Below are 15,406 nucleotides of genomic sequence, written 5' to 3' on the forward strand. Positions count from 1 at the left end.
TTAGTTTTATCACAGTTTATAACAGAATAGATCAAGAAATTCAAGAATTTTGTTTCAGATTTACTCACATTAGTTTAAAATGAGAAATTGTGTTTCTATGGCATTCAAGTGATTCTTGATAGTGCGCATGAAATTTGAATCCATTGCCATCTCTCGTAGAAGCCGGTTAACAATGTATACATCCCTTCAGCTGACAATCCAAATTAAACCCGCGCATGCTTTAGACAGCTTTCGATTTCAAAGCCCAATTTGAAAGAAAACACCTTTAAAATAAAAATTGCTCAATTGTAAAAATTGGTTCTTGCATTTAATTTCGATCTCTTTGTGATAAGCGACGATGAGTTGCTAGTAATTTTTCAATCTGACTGAAACAACATCCTCAGGCACCATAAAAATTTTTCCAATATCAAGAACCAATCTTGGTCCAAAAACGGCTCTAACAAATTGCTGGAAATGAAGAAAAGATCAGTCCGTATTGCGAAAATTGCTTTTTGTAATGCAATTTTGTCTCGGAGGCATTACTCAACTGAAGCTCAAAGAGACTGTTTGTGTTTTACGTGGCTTGAAAATGAGCAACGGAATCCTAAAAAAGAATGCCAGTAAAATGTTCAAAGAGGAGACATTCAGTGATTCGTTCAGATGCTTTCGCTGTGCTGCATGTCTTTCTTATCCGTTCCTATAGTTGCAAACAAGAAAATCGTGGATTCTTATATAGACACTGATTTTCTGTTGAAGACTTTAGTGGTAATATGCGCATGTCCACAAGAGAATCTCAGAATCTGAGAAAAGAAAGTCCGTTCCGTCTAAATCCGAACAGTCTCGTTTTAGATTAGGCCTAGGTAGATGGTGGTCTCTCAAGAGGTCTGGAACTGCATATATTTGACAACCATTGCTAATATCAGTTACTATGATGGTGAGTTCTATATCCAAGCCATTATGCATCTTTCTCTGATTGTTGTCGAGTTGATCATTCATAGTCCATCTCTATATTGTAATCCAAATGTTTTTTTACACCTGAGTATGTATTGAAATTTGTTCGATGACAATTTATTTTAAAATCTAATTTAAGAAGAAGCTCGTAAAGGAGTAGCTTACATCATTCAATTTCCCATATACCGTGAGAAGGTTAGAATATATTTTAGTAAATTTTTTGTGGGAAATGACACAGTGGGTCTTGCTCCATTTGGTGATGTCATCGAGCATCAGCACCGGCACGTTTGGCGAGTTTGAAATGATTCCTCCAAGTAACGGAACCGAAAACCTGATGCACGTCGATACTGAACGGATACAAAATCCATTAGAATCAAACAAATTGCCTGGCGAATTTATTGTTCCACGTATATCAAATGACGAAAGATTGTTTGGGAGAAGAAGCCAATCCATCAAGAGTCGTCATAACTCAACGGACGATAACATTTATTGCCGTGCTCCGGACGGACGCTATCTGCCCACCGATATCTTCGCTTTGGATACTTGCACCCGTTGCTATCAATACATCCCGGACAACCCAACTTTTTTCCGCCAAAACAGCAAGTGGAACCACACGGTAGTCAGGATGCGGAGTCTGCTAATAGAAACTGACATATGGTTTAATGTTACGTTTCTGACTCATGATGTCCTTAATGAAACGGTAAGTCTTTTTTCTTTCTATTTGGCCCGCATCCTTTAGGGAAATAACTAACGTTACATGACTTTAATGTTTTGTTTGCCCTGTCACGAATTCGAAAATAGGAAGCTTATAAAAGCTCCTATCTGGGCAAGATAAAAAAATCGAATAAATCACAGAGTATAGAGTTTTGCTAGAAGTCCTTTAGCTTAAAAAAATATGCGCTAACTTTTCTTTGTTTTTCTTTATCTTCATCGGATTTTGGATAAGAGTTATGCTACGCAAGACAAAGTTTTTGCAGAAAAAAGAATTATTTATCTCATTCCAACATTCGAAAAAGAGGGTCGTTTATGTTTGACACTAAAACTAAAACAACAAGTTTTGACTTGTTTCTAGTTTAGAAGACATTCATTTAAAAGACGTTGTACAGGCTGGGCTGTGAAGTTAACGGGAATTCGGAACACTGAAACATGGCGGTTAGGGATCGTGAAAAATGGGATGTCACAGTCTGGAATTTAGCAAAATTGGCTGAAGTTTATGGTTAAAAAAGAAATGGCACACGTTTCACTGTCTTGTTACATATATAAAATGCACGCAAGAACGTCTACTCACCTATGATTTATGAGGAATATTTTCTTGAATCGCTACCGTTTCCATCGAAAGAAATAAGTCTATGTTATTGCTTGTCAAAAAGGCAGGATATCAGGTATAAAAGTTAAAGATAATGCTTGATAGCCCATGAGCACGAACAACTTCTATTACAATATAAGAATAAGTATTGCCACACACATTACGTCATGCAAAGAATGATGCATTTTTTTGAAAAAGGCAGCAAAAAGTTGATCGCACACGTATAGGTAAAAAAAAATTGCCTTCTGAATTTGTTGATAAGATTACATTGTAAGCTGGGCATCAGAAAAAAGGAGAGTAAAATGGGGAAATTTCAAAAAAAAATATTTAATGTGACATAGTCTGGGGAACCGTTCCGCAAATAAGACAGCTTTTGTACAAAGCTTCCGACAGTTTCTAGGTCTCTTTTCTTGACGACCTCAACATCCCGAGAGATGGTGATCTATCTCATTCAAACTATCCAACGACGGTACTTCCCATTTCTAACGTTCGTCTATAATTGTCTCAGCATCAAAAGAAATAGTATACTTCCATGTACGGCATTGTTGCTATTTTCAACAAGATACGATCGAAACTATTGCTGAAAATGAAAGAGTTCCAACACAGAAGTAGCAAAAAGAAGCACATCCATTAAACAAAGTAGGTTACATGGGATTTTCGTACTTTTGCACATGGTTTTTGAGGAAAAGGCTAAAACGAGCATCATCTATAGAGTGCACGTTTTCTTTCAGAAATAATGTAACGTAAATCACTTCAGTTTTTCGAAAACTTCACCGCTCGTTTCTTGAAATTCCACTACGTTTAAGCAAGTGCTGCTTGCATTTTTCCTTTTTTGAAGAACAGCGGTAAAAAGTGTTTTACTCTTTGTGTAAAGTTCGGCAAGTAATCGCATCTCATACAGGAATAAGAAGAGATCCAAGAAATGGAGGCCAAGAAAAAGCAAAGAGCCTAAAATTTGTATGTCAAAGACGATATCGGGGCATATTGTGTCGAGTAAGGTACCAACATTTTTTATAAGAAATAGATTATGTATCGATTTCAACCTGAATCTGTCGCCTCATACATCTATCTTTCACCTGGACAAAGCTTCTGATGTATGAATGGGTACACTGATTGCTGAGACTGTATAACCCCATGGAATATCTGTTCGAGGGTAAAATAGATGTATAATTAACTACGGTAAAAAATAGGGTATATATCTTGTATTTCTCCGTTATCCCAATATAGGCTACAAATGATATATTCCATATTAGCCACCCCATTGCGTTGTAATGTTCTGCAATATTTTGAGAAATGATTTTCAACTTCCAGATGGCCGCTAATGAAACAGACACTGGGAGCAAACTCTTGCTGACTTTTGTTGATTTTAAATCACAAGAGAAATGGAGATCTTGCTGTAGGGCTGCGGTCGATTGCTGTCAACATATGCTCGAATCCATGCAACCAAACGATGATGAATACAAAAGTAACATCTCAGATTATGGCAACGAAGAGGAAAAGGCTTTCCACTCGCAACCAATCATCAAGTCAACGCCAGTTTCAAAATTTTGCCCTCCTACATGGGACGGTTGGACGTGTTGGGAAAGAACCATTCCTAATCGAATTGCTCTATCCGTGTGTCCCAGCTACATCTACTTCGAGACAGAACCACCCGCTTGTTCACGTAAGAAAATCTACTAAAAATGATTTTACTAAAAAAGGGAAAACTTGTCTCGTAGTATATTACATCTAAAACTTAGTTTAATTGATCCATGAAAACGTAAGATGAAACTAAAGTTGCTCTGAGCTGAGATTACTCTGGAAGAGGATTTGTGATGGGTCACAATGAACGATTGTCGGATAAGACAAACGTTTGGTTAGGTTTATAGTCGTCATTATTAAAATATTGTAACCGTTACTTTAAAGAGATTTTGTCTACTGATTTTGAAATTGTCATTATCAACACTGGTTAAGCAAATGGATATATTTTGTTCGATCCATTTGCTATGATTTTCTCATTCGCTATAGTTTAAATCAAAGTTGATTATCGTTTATTCTATTGGGAGGCTTGTATGAATTGGGCAAGGCTGTTCGACGAATGCAATGTCATTGAAGGGACAACTGGCACTCCATAAAACCATTTGTTAAAGAAAACGATCGTTGCAACAGCACTCGAGTAATAGTCCCTTTCTCACTAATCTAGAAGCTATTAAGTCTACACCACTCCCTGGTAATTTTCTAGTAGCTTAGTTGATCGATGAAAGAAAGACACGGCACACTGCAACGCGTATATTTCTATTGCACTTCCGCCTTAAACATGCTCTCTGTATTCAAATATACGAAAAAGAACAAAAATAATGCAAAAGTAGGGTGGACCCCCTATATGCCTTGGGAAAAGGATGATGCAACCAAACTGGAAAAGTTACGTGGAAAACGTGAAGAGACAATAAAGAAGAGTAGCTGAGTTTTCTTGAATACAAAGTTTCCCTTAATAAGACATAGTTCCATACTTTGCTTTGCGCAAGACTGAAATAGGAAATACATTTGTTTTCGCAACAGAAAGTAGCCGACCTAAAGTTTTCAAGTGTTTTCGTCCATTGTGTTCATTTTTTAAAAAAGACAAAATTGTATTTTAACTTGTTTGTCGAAGTGAGTTGTCTTCTCAAAGCTAGACTATACTATAGTATAGTAATTTCAAGTTGAAATGAAATCCAATGCAATCTCCATCAGCAAAAGCTCGAAAAGTAAAAAGTTAGTCAGTAGCAGTTCGATGGAATGTGGATGCCTTTTCCCTATAATGAACAATAAAATTTTTAGGTTATGCCGAGAAGGTATGTACTTCTGATGGCACATGGTATCGCCGAGGAGATGTAGGTTCGGCAACAGAAAAGACCAACTACAGTCCATGTAGTCCTGTTGGTACTCTGAGGCAGCGAACGAATGTTCATTTAATCGCTTACGCTGTCTCCGTTGCGATGCTTCTTCCAGCCCTTCTCGTTTTCTACTCTTACAAGTATTTGTTTTATTGATAAATAATTGCATAGCCATTTATTGCAGAAATTTCTATGACATAAAAAAACAACAGGCAATTAAATGTTTACCGCATCCGGTTACACAAAAACATGTTCATGTCAATTTTGCTGAACTCGATACTCGTCATCGTTTTCAAAGTGTTCACTATTCTACCAAAATTGGCGAATATCTCTGTCAAAGAGTCCTATGTGGATGAGGTATTGTAGCACTCATTTTTAGAAATGCGATGAATTAGTGAAATTTTGATTTTATTTGGTGTTTTTCATGCAGAATGCTTTTTTCTGTCGCTTGGCTTTGATCACGTTAAAGTATTTGCGTATGACCAATTACATGTGGATGTGAGTATTCCGATGGAATTAGGAAATGAAATAAGAACATTGCAAATTTTAATTATACCCTATACCGATTTCATTAGGTTTTGTGAGGGCTTCTACCTGCACCGTTTAATCACTGCTGCCTTTGCTGAGGAAAGCAGTTTTTCAGTATTTTATTTCATCGGTTGGGGTAATTACTTAGCAACCATCACAATTTTCAATTACTTCAATTATTATTCTTTATTTTTCAGTGCTTCCGCTCATTCCTACAGGAATCTACGCATTCATTCGATTTATTCGGTATGTCCCGAAAACACATTAATTGAAGGATTGGCCGGGTTTTCAATATTCCTTTATGATGTTTTTTTTTCATCGTGTAAGGTATGACGTTCGCTGTTGGATAGAACCGATTGAAGCCTGGGAGTGGGTGTTGAATACACCTTGTCTACTTTCGCTAGTTGTAGGTTTTTCTATACGCATCTATGAAACACGCTCATTTCAGATTTAGTAGAATTAAAGCCTTCGCTTGCATTTATAGATGAACCTGGTCTTCTTGATAAACATTATTCGAATACTGGTAATGAAACTGCGTTCGACGAGCATTAATGAACCCAGTCAATTCAGGTCGGTTTATTAAATAAATATTTTAATGACAACGTCTTACTCTTGCCTTATATGTCCTATTTACTTCTATATCCAGAAAAGCAGTCCGTGCTACCCTCGTCTTGTTTCCTCTGGTAATTTGTGCGTTATCCATTGAACATTTAATTACTTACATTAATTAGATAAGAGATCAATTCAACGATAGTCTAACACGGGGTTTATTTTCATACACACAGTTTGGTCTGCACTTTGTCGTGACAATCTATCGACCGTCTAAGGGCGGATGCGATTGGATCGATTTTTATCACTACGCGAACGCTTTACTCGACGGGCTCCAAGGGTGTTTGGTCGCTATTATATTCTGCTACGGAAATAGCGAGGTAATTACATCCTTTAATATATACGTTCAAAAATTGATACCGTCGACGAAAATTCTACCGACTTTGAGTCCCATAGGAAAATGGGATTGATCAAACACCAGAAAGTGGAACGGTATTTTTTCGGTGTGACCACTTTGAATTAAAATAATTCCATAACTATAAGTCTCACAATAAAAACGAAGTCAATTTTTGTGATCCTTGTACAATTTTCAATCTAAATCATGCAAAACTTCCAATATTTAGATTTTAGCTATAGTCGAAACAATCAATTTTTAAGCCTGACTTTTTAAGCCCGACTTTTCCAACAAAAGTTTGGAATTAAATTTCTACTTGGAATTCCACGAAATTTATAGACTACTATAAACAAAATAAACCGCTGATTCCGAATAAAACATCCGTTTTCTTTTCAATCAAGTGGTTTTGAATAAATCAAAATCAAAGCGCTTTTATCGCAACCCCTTTGAATTTGAATAACTCATAAACTATGATTTCCAAGTAAAAATAAATTTAATTTTCGATATGCTCGTTAATGAATGCAAATCATGTATTTGTTTAGCAATACCAAGGTTTTTCGTTTTGCAGGTTCACTACCTGTTGCTGCGTTCCTATCGACGTTTTAAAGATAACCGATGTCTTCGAAATAGTAAAACAAAAAAAGGACGGATCGAAGTCAACGCGTGAAGGTGGACGAGAGAGGACGCACACGAAGTATAGGATGCTCAGTTTTTCTTGGTCGCAGCACCTTTTCCACCCATTTTTCTCTTGCGGATTGCGCTCCCAATATTCGACAAAAGCAAATAACAATAAACATTAGACCTGTTCACGTTTCTGAAGAAAGAGCCAGCGTATTTACGAAAGAGAAAGATTCCACTGTGCAGAAACTTCAAACCATATTGCCAGAAACCCATTGCAACGGCAATGAAGAATCTGTTCATCTCAACAATGATAATGAGAATGATACTAAATGTTAAAGTTAAGAAAACAATACTTGCTACGGCGAAACTTGCTTTGGTAACGGAACGAACTGAATTTCATTTACTAATGTCTATTTTAATCACGCATATTTACGACAGTTTTAAAATAATAATTTTGTTGCATGGCTTCGTTAAGTTAAATATACTGTATGCTCATCAGAAAATATTTGTACACATTAACCATTTTGCTATTTTAAATGTCTTTTTGCTATTCTTTTTTCTCTCCAACTGTTTTGAATACATTAAAATGACATTCTTTAAGATTTTGTTGTTGAATAATAATTGATGCATTAGTAATAATAAAATACCTTGTCAAAACACACCAAACCTGTAGCGGATCAATTTTTCCAATGTAAATATCTCTTATAACAAAAGTTTTGACTATCTAATTTGTTACAGTGAAATTGTATGTATGTGTTTGTCTCATTAACCTTTATTACTGATGTTTTCACTACACTCTATAATATTCAATAAAATATGTAAGTTTTGTTCTGAACTTTTTTAAATAAAAAGTACAGTTCGGAAACACATTACTGCATATGCATTACGCTTTCAGAATTTTAACCTTCATCCGAGCAGCAACCTAAGACTTTTGTATTTTGCCCGCAATAAACAAGATTTATTACATTCGAAAACAATATGAAAAACCTTTTAACTAAATATTGGCCGAACAATCGAAATTTTTCGAAACAGAATCTACCTTTCATTCCTTTTTCTGTTTCCAAGCCACAATACGGAGCTTCAAATCTTCAACAGGCATCAGCATGTCTTCAGTAAGGGGTTGCCGATTAAATGGATCAGTGGACGAATTGAGCAAGTGACGGAGGATAACGGCTCTATCCATAACCTTTCCGCTTGGGAGCAAGACGGGGTCGTCCATTAGCGTATCCATCAGTGGATCACGGAATTCTTCCGGTGCATCACTGAAATCAAGCTCGCGCTTTTGATTTTGAAGGACGATCCGCTGCGCTTTCGCAGAAAGTTCTCTCCAGTGTGCAATCTGAGGAGAATTGATTACGTAATGATGTTTTTAACTTTTAAAAGTATCGAACGCGCCACGTACTTGGAGGGGAGCTTTGATTAGAGCTCGCTCTAAGCGTACGGCTGCTTCTTCAAAGAGTTCAAAACGGAACGATCGCTCATCCGCTGCTAGCGCTTGAGCGAACACATCAGAGTCCAAATGAAGATAGATATCAGTTAGTTGGTCCAACACGCGCCGAGGTTCCCATCCGTAATTATCGGCGTTTTTCACTACAACCATACAATGTGGATTTAGTCACGCCGTAGAAAATATCAAAATCTATTTGAAATTAAAATTGTGATTAATTCATACCTTTAAAATGTTTACATTTCGGCCCACAGAGCTGTTGCAAATTGAAGTTAAGCATCGCTGCTAACCGATCAATCAGCTCGGGACGCAAGAATGGATCGGGTACATGTTGCGTCAAATAATGAAGCATGTCAACCGTCTCACGAGCAAGTGTTAAGTAGGATTTACACATACGCTCATCGGTGGCAAGCTGCCGCAATCGCGTCTCTTTCTGCTCCTCGGGTTGTTGTTCCCAGCTAGCGCGGTTTTCCATCGCTTCTTGAACTTCGTGAATCCTTCGTAGTGACTCGAGGCTTTCGTCCAGAAGGAAAGTGGTATCGTTCATCAACATGTTGATAAATTTGACAAACTGTTTGCCTGATTTAAGTTCCTGAATAACCGTTTCCCGGTGGACTGGACTTTGCCATAAACTCTGGAGACAGGTTGAAAAAATGACATAAAAACTCCATTAAAAAACAATTATTTCTTTTAAGGAAATTTATAAAAACCTTCAATATGATGCTGATGTGAAATCGAATTGTAAACTTGTCATAAAATTCTGATGCTGCTCCAGTGGATTCTACATCTGCATAGAATTTCATCAGAGCCGGAGGCAAAGAGGATTGACTAATTGGATGAGTCAACAATCGCTCGTGTAACGTCTCCGTTCGAGGCTATGTCAACAGTGGTAACATTAGCGTACTCTAATACAATAAATAAGGGGAAAGGCAATATACCTGGACTGCGGGATTCATCATAAAGAGCACTTCAACCAGCTTGGCTACCAGATAGGGGTTGTTGAAACAATTGGCTGAACAAACCAGGGTAAGCAACCACGTCATGACCATTTGATCCATCGTTCGTGCAACAATTTGGGGCATATGTTGCAGGGCCAACAGAAGGAATTCGGCAATATCTTCCACATACCTAAACGGACAAGAAAATTTTGTTAACGGACACCGCGTACAATACCTCGTGCGAAATTGCAATTATTTGTGTGCTCTCTCTAAGCAAAGAACCTACGGGCCATCGTCATTAACTGTTCGATTAAATCTTACAGCATTAAAGCTATTCATTACCATTCCGGGTAGTTCGCAAATAGAGCTGTAGCTTTCGATGGAAGAGTTGAGCTGCTTGTGGCGAAGATAATCTCGGGACAAAGGGTTTGCATTTCCAATTCTGCAGCCATACTATTAAAATGCATGTAGTTGCTGATGAGTTTTTCGTCCATCAGGCCGGCCTCAGCGCATGGTTTGCTTAATAAAAGTTTCTTCACCTAAGAAAAACAAAATGAAATCGAAAATAAGTTAGGAATAACCAAGTTTTAACCGTAGACCCACCTGTTCTTGCCACATGGCAATAAGTTCCCTGTTTCGACGGGCGGCTGGTGTTTGGCTCCACTCCGTTTCGGTATTCTGCATCTCATCAACCAGCTTCTGGTAGTCTTTAAGAGCGCGCATCCTTCGCTGATGACGCCGAGCAGCCGGCAAATAAGCTAAATGTTGGGCATGTAACGTCATAAACCAACACTCGGTAGGAAACTTGCATTCCTGCCAAACGTGGCCAGATTCTGGCTGGTTAAGCTGTTCCACCCATTGCTGGCTCTCTTGCGAATTGACTCTGATTTTGGTTTCGTTTGCCACACTACTGCAAATACGACTCTGGGGATGAAATGGATAAAATTTATCCACCTTGTCAAGTTTAATTTTGAGTGATAGTTGATGCATGACGGCAGCAAGGTTGAGAAAGAATCCGTCACCGGCGACAAGCCGAGATTCAACATTAATCATAGAGCGTTTCTCGTTGCGTTTAAGTGCAATTGCGATCCATTGCAGTGTAGATTCGCGAGATCCGCTGTTGGCCAAGAGCGCATAAAAAACCTGAAATATAAGAAATAGTCAATTTTAAAGAAATAAAAAAACAAAAACAAAGCAACCACAGACCACACGATCCTAGTACTAATAATTACCTTGTGAAGCAGGTTGCGCGTCAGCTCCAATTCTTGCTGAAGGCTCGAAACCATTGGGCGTGATTCACTTGTTGAAGTCTGTAATTTTTCGGCGATTCGAGAGTCATCTTCCGCGAAAAGTGAAGTACACAAGAACGGACCAAGGAAAGTAAACTTTGCAAACTCACGACCAGTTGCTTCAGTAAGTGGTTCCACAAGCCAATTACCCAGCTTTATCATGAGATTGCAAAAGGTCGTATAGAGGAACTGGCGCCAGTCCGGCACTCGCACAGATCACAGAGGACTTGCAGGGCAGCTGTATGAGAACTATCAGACACTGAGCCTTTCTGAGATTCTTTCCTTATAACTAGGAGCAAGGGGTGAGAATATTTTCTGAAAGCGTACAGTATCTGCTTCCAGATGATGAACCAGCTCAAAGAAAAATTCAGAAGGTAAAGTGTGCCTCTTAAGATGTTCATAAAGCATATTATAGTAATTCTTCTTGACAGGCTCTGTGAGGAAGCCTTCCAACAAAAGGGCAAGGGCAGAACAGAGCTCAGTTTTGATGTTCACAAGTAGCTCCTTTACTGTGGAGATACTGCATTTTTTGGAATATTTTTTCTCATGTTCTTCCATTCTTGAATAGCAATCAATCAAGTACTGGAGACAGTTGATTTGAGAACCTTCTTGAAATAACTGGGTTGGCTTGTCCACAGAATACATTATTAGGTCTAATGCTTCCATAATCAAGTTGCTCACTGTTAGGGTAACACAGTTGCTATCCATGTAGCTTATGCTTGTCAAAACAGGGTGAGTTGGCCAAATTGAAGATAAAATTATGCAGCTCTTCTCTGATTGGAAGGAAATACGCAGAATTCTTGTAACAGTTGAGTAAAGGAAATTTTCTGTATAAAAGTTGTCAGCAGTAGACTGGATTTTGGATGGAGTGATTGCACATTCATCAGTGTCCATGGCTTCAATTTTTCGTGGTGTTGTAGTATCCATGTCCACTGCTTCGATCTTACGTGGAGTAGATCCATCAATGTCCATTGGATAGTTTTTAACAGGTGTGGAGGGAGTGTACAACATGGACCCATTTTCCATAAAAAGAGCATTGCTCGGTTCTGCTGAAGTCGTGGCTGGAGATAAACTGGGACTGCTCAGTGGACCCACTCCAGCGGACATGACTGCAAGGCGGGCCAATCTACGCTGACGTATCTGCATAAATGAAAGTAAAGATAATAGAAACGAAAATGTTTGGAAAATGGGGCTATTTTTACCTCTTCCTGAGTAAGTTCACTCATGTTTACGCACAAACCAAATGTTTAAATTATCAACAATCTTGCCTAGTCATTTGTATCACCAAACCAGCTGATTCGAACAAGAATAAAGAAAGCACCAGAGTTGGCTGTTAGGGGTGGTGAATAAACCGATACAGTGGTATACGTCACTTATCGATTCTTAGCACTTCGATTACTTAAAAACGTTTGCATTATTTTTCGATGATACGTAAACAGTAAAAAGTCAAAGAATTAAACAAGATTTATGATTTACATAAATGCTATCGGTAAATTATTACGCCCAAGTCAATAAGCATATGAACCCACGGAAAAATAATGAGCCGCACGGTTTTACCTTGAGCCATGTATAGGTGGATTTTGCACACCTTTATCTATGTGGACGAGGTTCCGCGCATACAGTAATAAAAAATAAAAAAATAATAAAAAAGGTGTAACATCAGCCTCATTTTGCTACGTTACAAACACACAGGAGCACCATGAGTGCAAAGCAAGTCTTACGGTCACTTATACTTTGAAAAGACACGACCATCTTACGATAGAAGCATAAAATTCACATGCTTTATTAGTTGTAGAGAGGCAACTTTTAACAGAATCATTTCTGAAAAAAATGTACCTTGTAGTGTTCTGGCTCCTTGCGGTTAAATGGTACCACAGAAAAAACTAGAAAGAATTCAATATATTTCCCTTTATCATAGGGTGACTTATACATAGAAGATCGCTTGGCTCCGCTTTCGAGTGTTGTTTACAGGGAACGCTTGAGAAACTGCAAGAATTTCCGTACATGAGCTGAACGTCCCAAAAGAATACTGCAAGGAACTTGCAGTATTAAATAGAAAACCTCGAACTCAGCCGCAGCTCTTGAACCATTTATCTTTATTAGCAGAAGGATTGCATTACTCGGCAACTACGTGCCAAACGCGCAGGTTCATACATAGTAATATTTGCTGCATGTTTGCGCTGCCAAAAAGTCTTGGGAGTTGCATACTGTACTTCATCTTCCTTTTGGTAACTTCTTCCTCATCGCATCTGAAAAATAAGTAAATTTAATAAAATGAGCTCAGTTTTCGTTTAGAATGCATGAAAATCAATTATGTTCCTATTTGTGTACATTTGCAAACATAGAGCTGAACACGTGAGGGAGCGAATTGGAAATGAATAAATAAACCAATGCACTCTCTCACGGGTGAATCATGTAATTTAGAAAAACAAACATACCTATTATGCTACTGATCTGAAGCTTCCTCTTTGCAGGTTTGATTTTTTTATCAAAAAATATTTCCTTCAACTTATCGAGCTCAATAGCCGCAGTACCGAATTGAACATCAGGGGCTTGAAGTAGACCTGGATGTTCAGGAGAAAAGATAATGTGAAATTAATAATGTTTTTTTCTCATCAAGATTTTGTTGCAAAACTATTACCACTGAGATACTGAAAGACAAGTTCAGCACACTTTGCTGCGCTTTTCGTTTCCAGCTGAGCCCATAGAAAACAAAGTATGAGGTTCTGGTCACGGCATTGGGGATCTATTGCCTGCTTCTTGCTACGGCTAGATTCTAACCGAGCTGAGAATGGGAATGGACGAATGAAATTACGAATGAGCGACTCCCCGTATTCAAGTTGGAACCAATTCAACAACTCCAAATGATTTTCTGACTGCTTTATGATACTCAACAACGTGAACATCACATTGGAGATGCACGTGAATAATGCGATACTCTCTATTCCAATAAGTGAGCAACCTAAAATCAAAAGAGAAGCTCATTACTAACACGATAAATAACAAATCTTGAAAAGCAGTTAGGGACGTACTTTGATCTTTATTCAGCTGCTCGCTAGCCATGGCTTCAACCCACGTTTCAATTAGGAGAGGAAGAATCTGAGAAGCGAATCCTTGAATATGGAGGCTAGGTGAATTGCTATCATTAACTGACAAATGGCCTGGCTTCTGAATATTTAGTCTAACATCAAAGTTTCTTTTCATGTACAGGGGACAAGATTTTCCCTGATCAAACACAATGTCTACGGTGTTCCACTGATACTCTGTTTGGTTTTTCTCAAGAAGTAGAATAAGAAGTTGATTGACACGGGTAAGTACTTCTTGCCTCCATTTCAATGACGTAAGCCGTTGAGTAGGATTAATCGTCAGGACGCGTCTATCACCTTTCGAAACATCTCGAGAAGAGATCTGTTCCAGAAAGTTAGGAAGAATCTGTTACAAAAAAGCTTATTATGTTAGCAGATAAGTTTCAAAGTTATTAATATGAAACATTGGACCTGCATGGTGACTGTAGAAACCAGACCAGGAACATGATTGAGAAGGATGTCCAGAAGTAAATGAGAGTCCTTTTGAATATCTAACGCAATATGATTCATGCAGCATATTAATCGGGCATTAAGAAGAGGGAAAAAAGGAGCAATATTTTCAGCTGATGTAGACTGAATAATGTGCTCCAGCAATTTCAGTGAGCACTTTCGAACTGGGGCATCACGCACAGACATTAATTCTGACACTTTGCCCAAGAGGGATGACAGAGAAACATCAAGTACAGCTGGAAACTTAACAAGCAGCTCCTTCATCCCCTTTATACCATCTTGTTGAACAGTGGCATTGAAATGACCCATGTGGGCTAAAAGCTCCTGTTAATCAAACTGTGCTTATTTATGTGAAGGTTTGATTAAATTACATGATCTATTACCTTAAATGTTTGCTTTCTGTGATTTAATGGTACTCCGCTATCTTCGCTGGGTCGTAAATGGTCAGGCAAAACTATTTTCTTACTTTTAAAGCTTGTATCTGTCACATTTAAGCCTTTGGGTAGCAACTGTCCTTTTTTTCTTTTCCCACTCTTCTCGGCTTTAAACGTGAGCTTCAATTTTATTTTATTTTTTTCCTTACGGAACTCTTTCTTATGTTTAGTGCTTTTGGTCATTTTAGAAAAATGTTAACACGTGATTTTTTTAATTCGTAGCTCAATTAAATTACAAACACGTTGGTTTGTTGGTTGTTGGTTACGGACTTTCGGTTCTTCTGCTACCCAGACAACGTTGCCTCGTTGAATAACGTTAGTTGCGCATCGCGCGTCCCGTATCGAAATCGAATTAGCAAATAGCCAAAAAGCTACAAATTAGCGATATGAAATTGCTATCTATGATTTATGAATTTTAAAATGGCATAATAGTAAGGTTTTAGGGCTAATTCGTATACAGATTCTCTAATATTTTCAACAGTGTAAGTTTTGTAGTTGGCTAGTTGCCAAGGAGTTCCAAGCTGTCGTACACTCGTACAGTATACCTTTCTATTGCTGCCTACCTTTCACTCTTATCTCAAA

The 15,406-nt window shown here is 38.1% G+C and overlaps 3 protein-coding genes across 3 annotated transcripts; 1 reads left to right on the plus strand and 2 right to left on the minus strand.

Moving 5' to 3' along the window:
• The first annotated feature begins 372 nt into the window (after positions 1 to 372).
• LOC123469609 (calcitonin gene-related peptide type 1 receptor-like) lies at positions 373 to 7,366 on the plus strand. The gene is made up of 13 exons (XM_045168676.1): positions 373 to 913; positions 1,169 to 1,630; positions 3,548 to 3,899; positions 5,033 to 5,228; positions 5,301 to 5,445; positions 5,519 to 5,586; positions 5,664 to 5,752; positions 5,814 to 5,862; positions 5,944 to 6,022; positions 6,101 to 6,186; positions 6,263 to 6,299; positions 6,402 to 6,545; positions 7,128 to 7,366. Exons 1-13 carry the CDS (start codon positions 908 to 910, stop codon positions 7,224 to 7,226), a joined length of 1,812 nt encoding a protein of 603 aa, XP_045024611.1. The 5' UTR covers positions 373 to 907; the 3' UTR covers positions 7,227 to 7,366.
• A 733-nt stretch (positions 7,367 to 8,099) lies between these two features.
• Positions 8,100 to 12,216, minus strand: LOC116915360 (ubiquitin conjugation factor E4 B). The gene is given in 11 exon segments (XM_032920459.2): positions 8,100 to 8,519; positions 8,583 to 8,770; positions 8,853 to 9,261; positions 9,338 to 9,502; positions 9,566 to 9,755; positions 9,908 to 10,104; positions 10,169 to 10,708; positions 10,798 to 11,027; positions 11,030 to 11,156; positions 11,158 to 11,994; positions 12,057 to 12,216. Coding segments are annotated over 11 exon segments (3,204 nt in total). The 5' UTR covers positions 12,081 to 12,216; the 3' UTR covers positions 8,100 to 8,222.
• Positions 12,217 to 12,933: 717 nt separating this feature from the next.
• Positions 12,934 to 15,117, minus strand: LOC116915396 (testis-expressed protein 10). The gene is made up of 6 exons (XM_045168709.1): positions 14,774 to 15,117; positions 14,352 to 14,714; positions 13,887 to 14,286; positions 13,496 to 13,816; positions 13,293 to 13,418; positions 12,934 to 13,103 (listed from the first exon to the last, which is right to left on the minus strand). Exons 1-6 carry the CDS (start codon positions 15,005 to 15,007, stop codon positions 13,069 to 13,071), a joined length of 1,479 nt encoding a protein of 492 aa, XP_045024644.1. The 5' UTR covers positions 15,008 to 15,117; the 3' UTR covers positions 12,934 to 13,068.
• Positions 15,118 to 15,406: the final 289 nt, after the last annotated feature.

Source organism: Daphnia magna, linkage group LG2 (genome assembly GCF_020631705.1).
Source record: "Daphnia magna isolate NIES linkage group LG2, ASM2063170v1.1, whole genome shotgun sequence".
Classification (NCBI taxonomy): Eukaryota; Metazoa; Arthropoda; class Branchiopoda; order Diplostraca; family Daphniidae; genus Daphnia; species Daphnia magna.

Bases quoted from the DNA above. Each gene is read 5' to 3' on its own strand.
- LOC123469609 (XM_045168676.1), top strand. The intron at 5,446-5,518 runs GTATTGTAGCAC...TTTTTCATGCAG, and splicing joins AAGAGTCCTATGTGGATGAG to AATGCTTTTTTCTGTCGCTT. The intron at 5,863-5,943 runs GTATGTCCCGAA...TCATCGTGTAAG, and splicing joins GCATTCATTCGATTTATTCG to GTATGACGTTCGCTGTTGGA.
- LOC116915396 (XM_045168709.1), bottom strand. From the start codon at position 15,007: ATGACCAAAAGCACTAAACATAAGAAAGAGTTCCGTAAGGAAAAAAAT. The intron at 14,715-14,773 runs GTAATAGATCAT...TTTGATTAACAG, and splicing joins ACAGAAAGCAAACATTTAAG to GAGCTTTTAGCCCACATGGG. The intron at 13,104-13,292 runs GTATGTTTGTTT...CTTATTTTTCAG, and splicing joins TCAGATCAGTAGCATAATAG to ATGCGATGAGGAAGAAGTTA.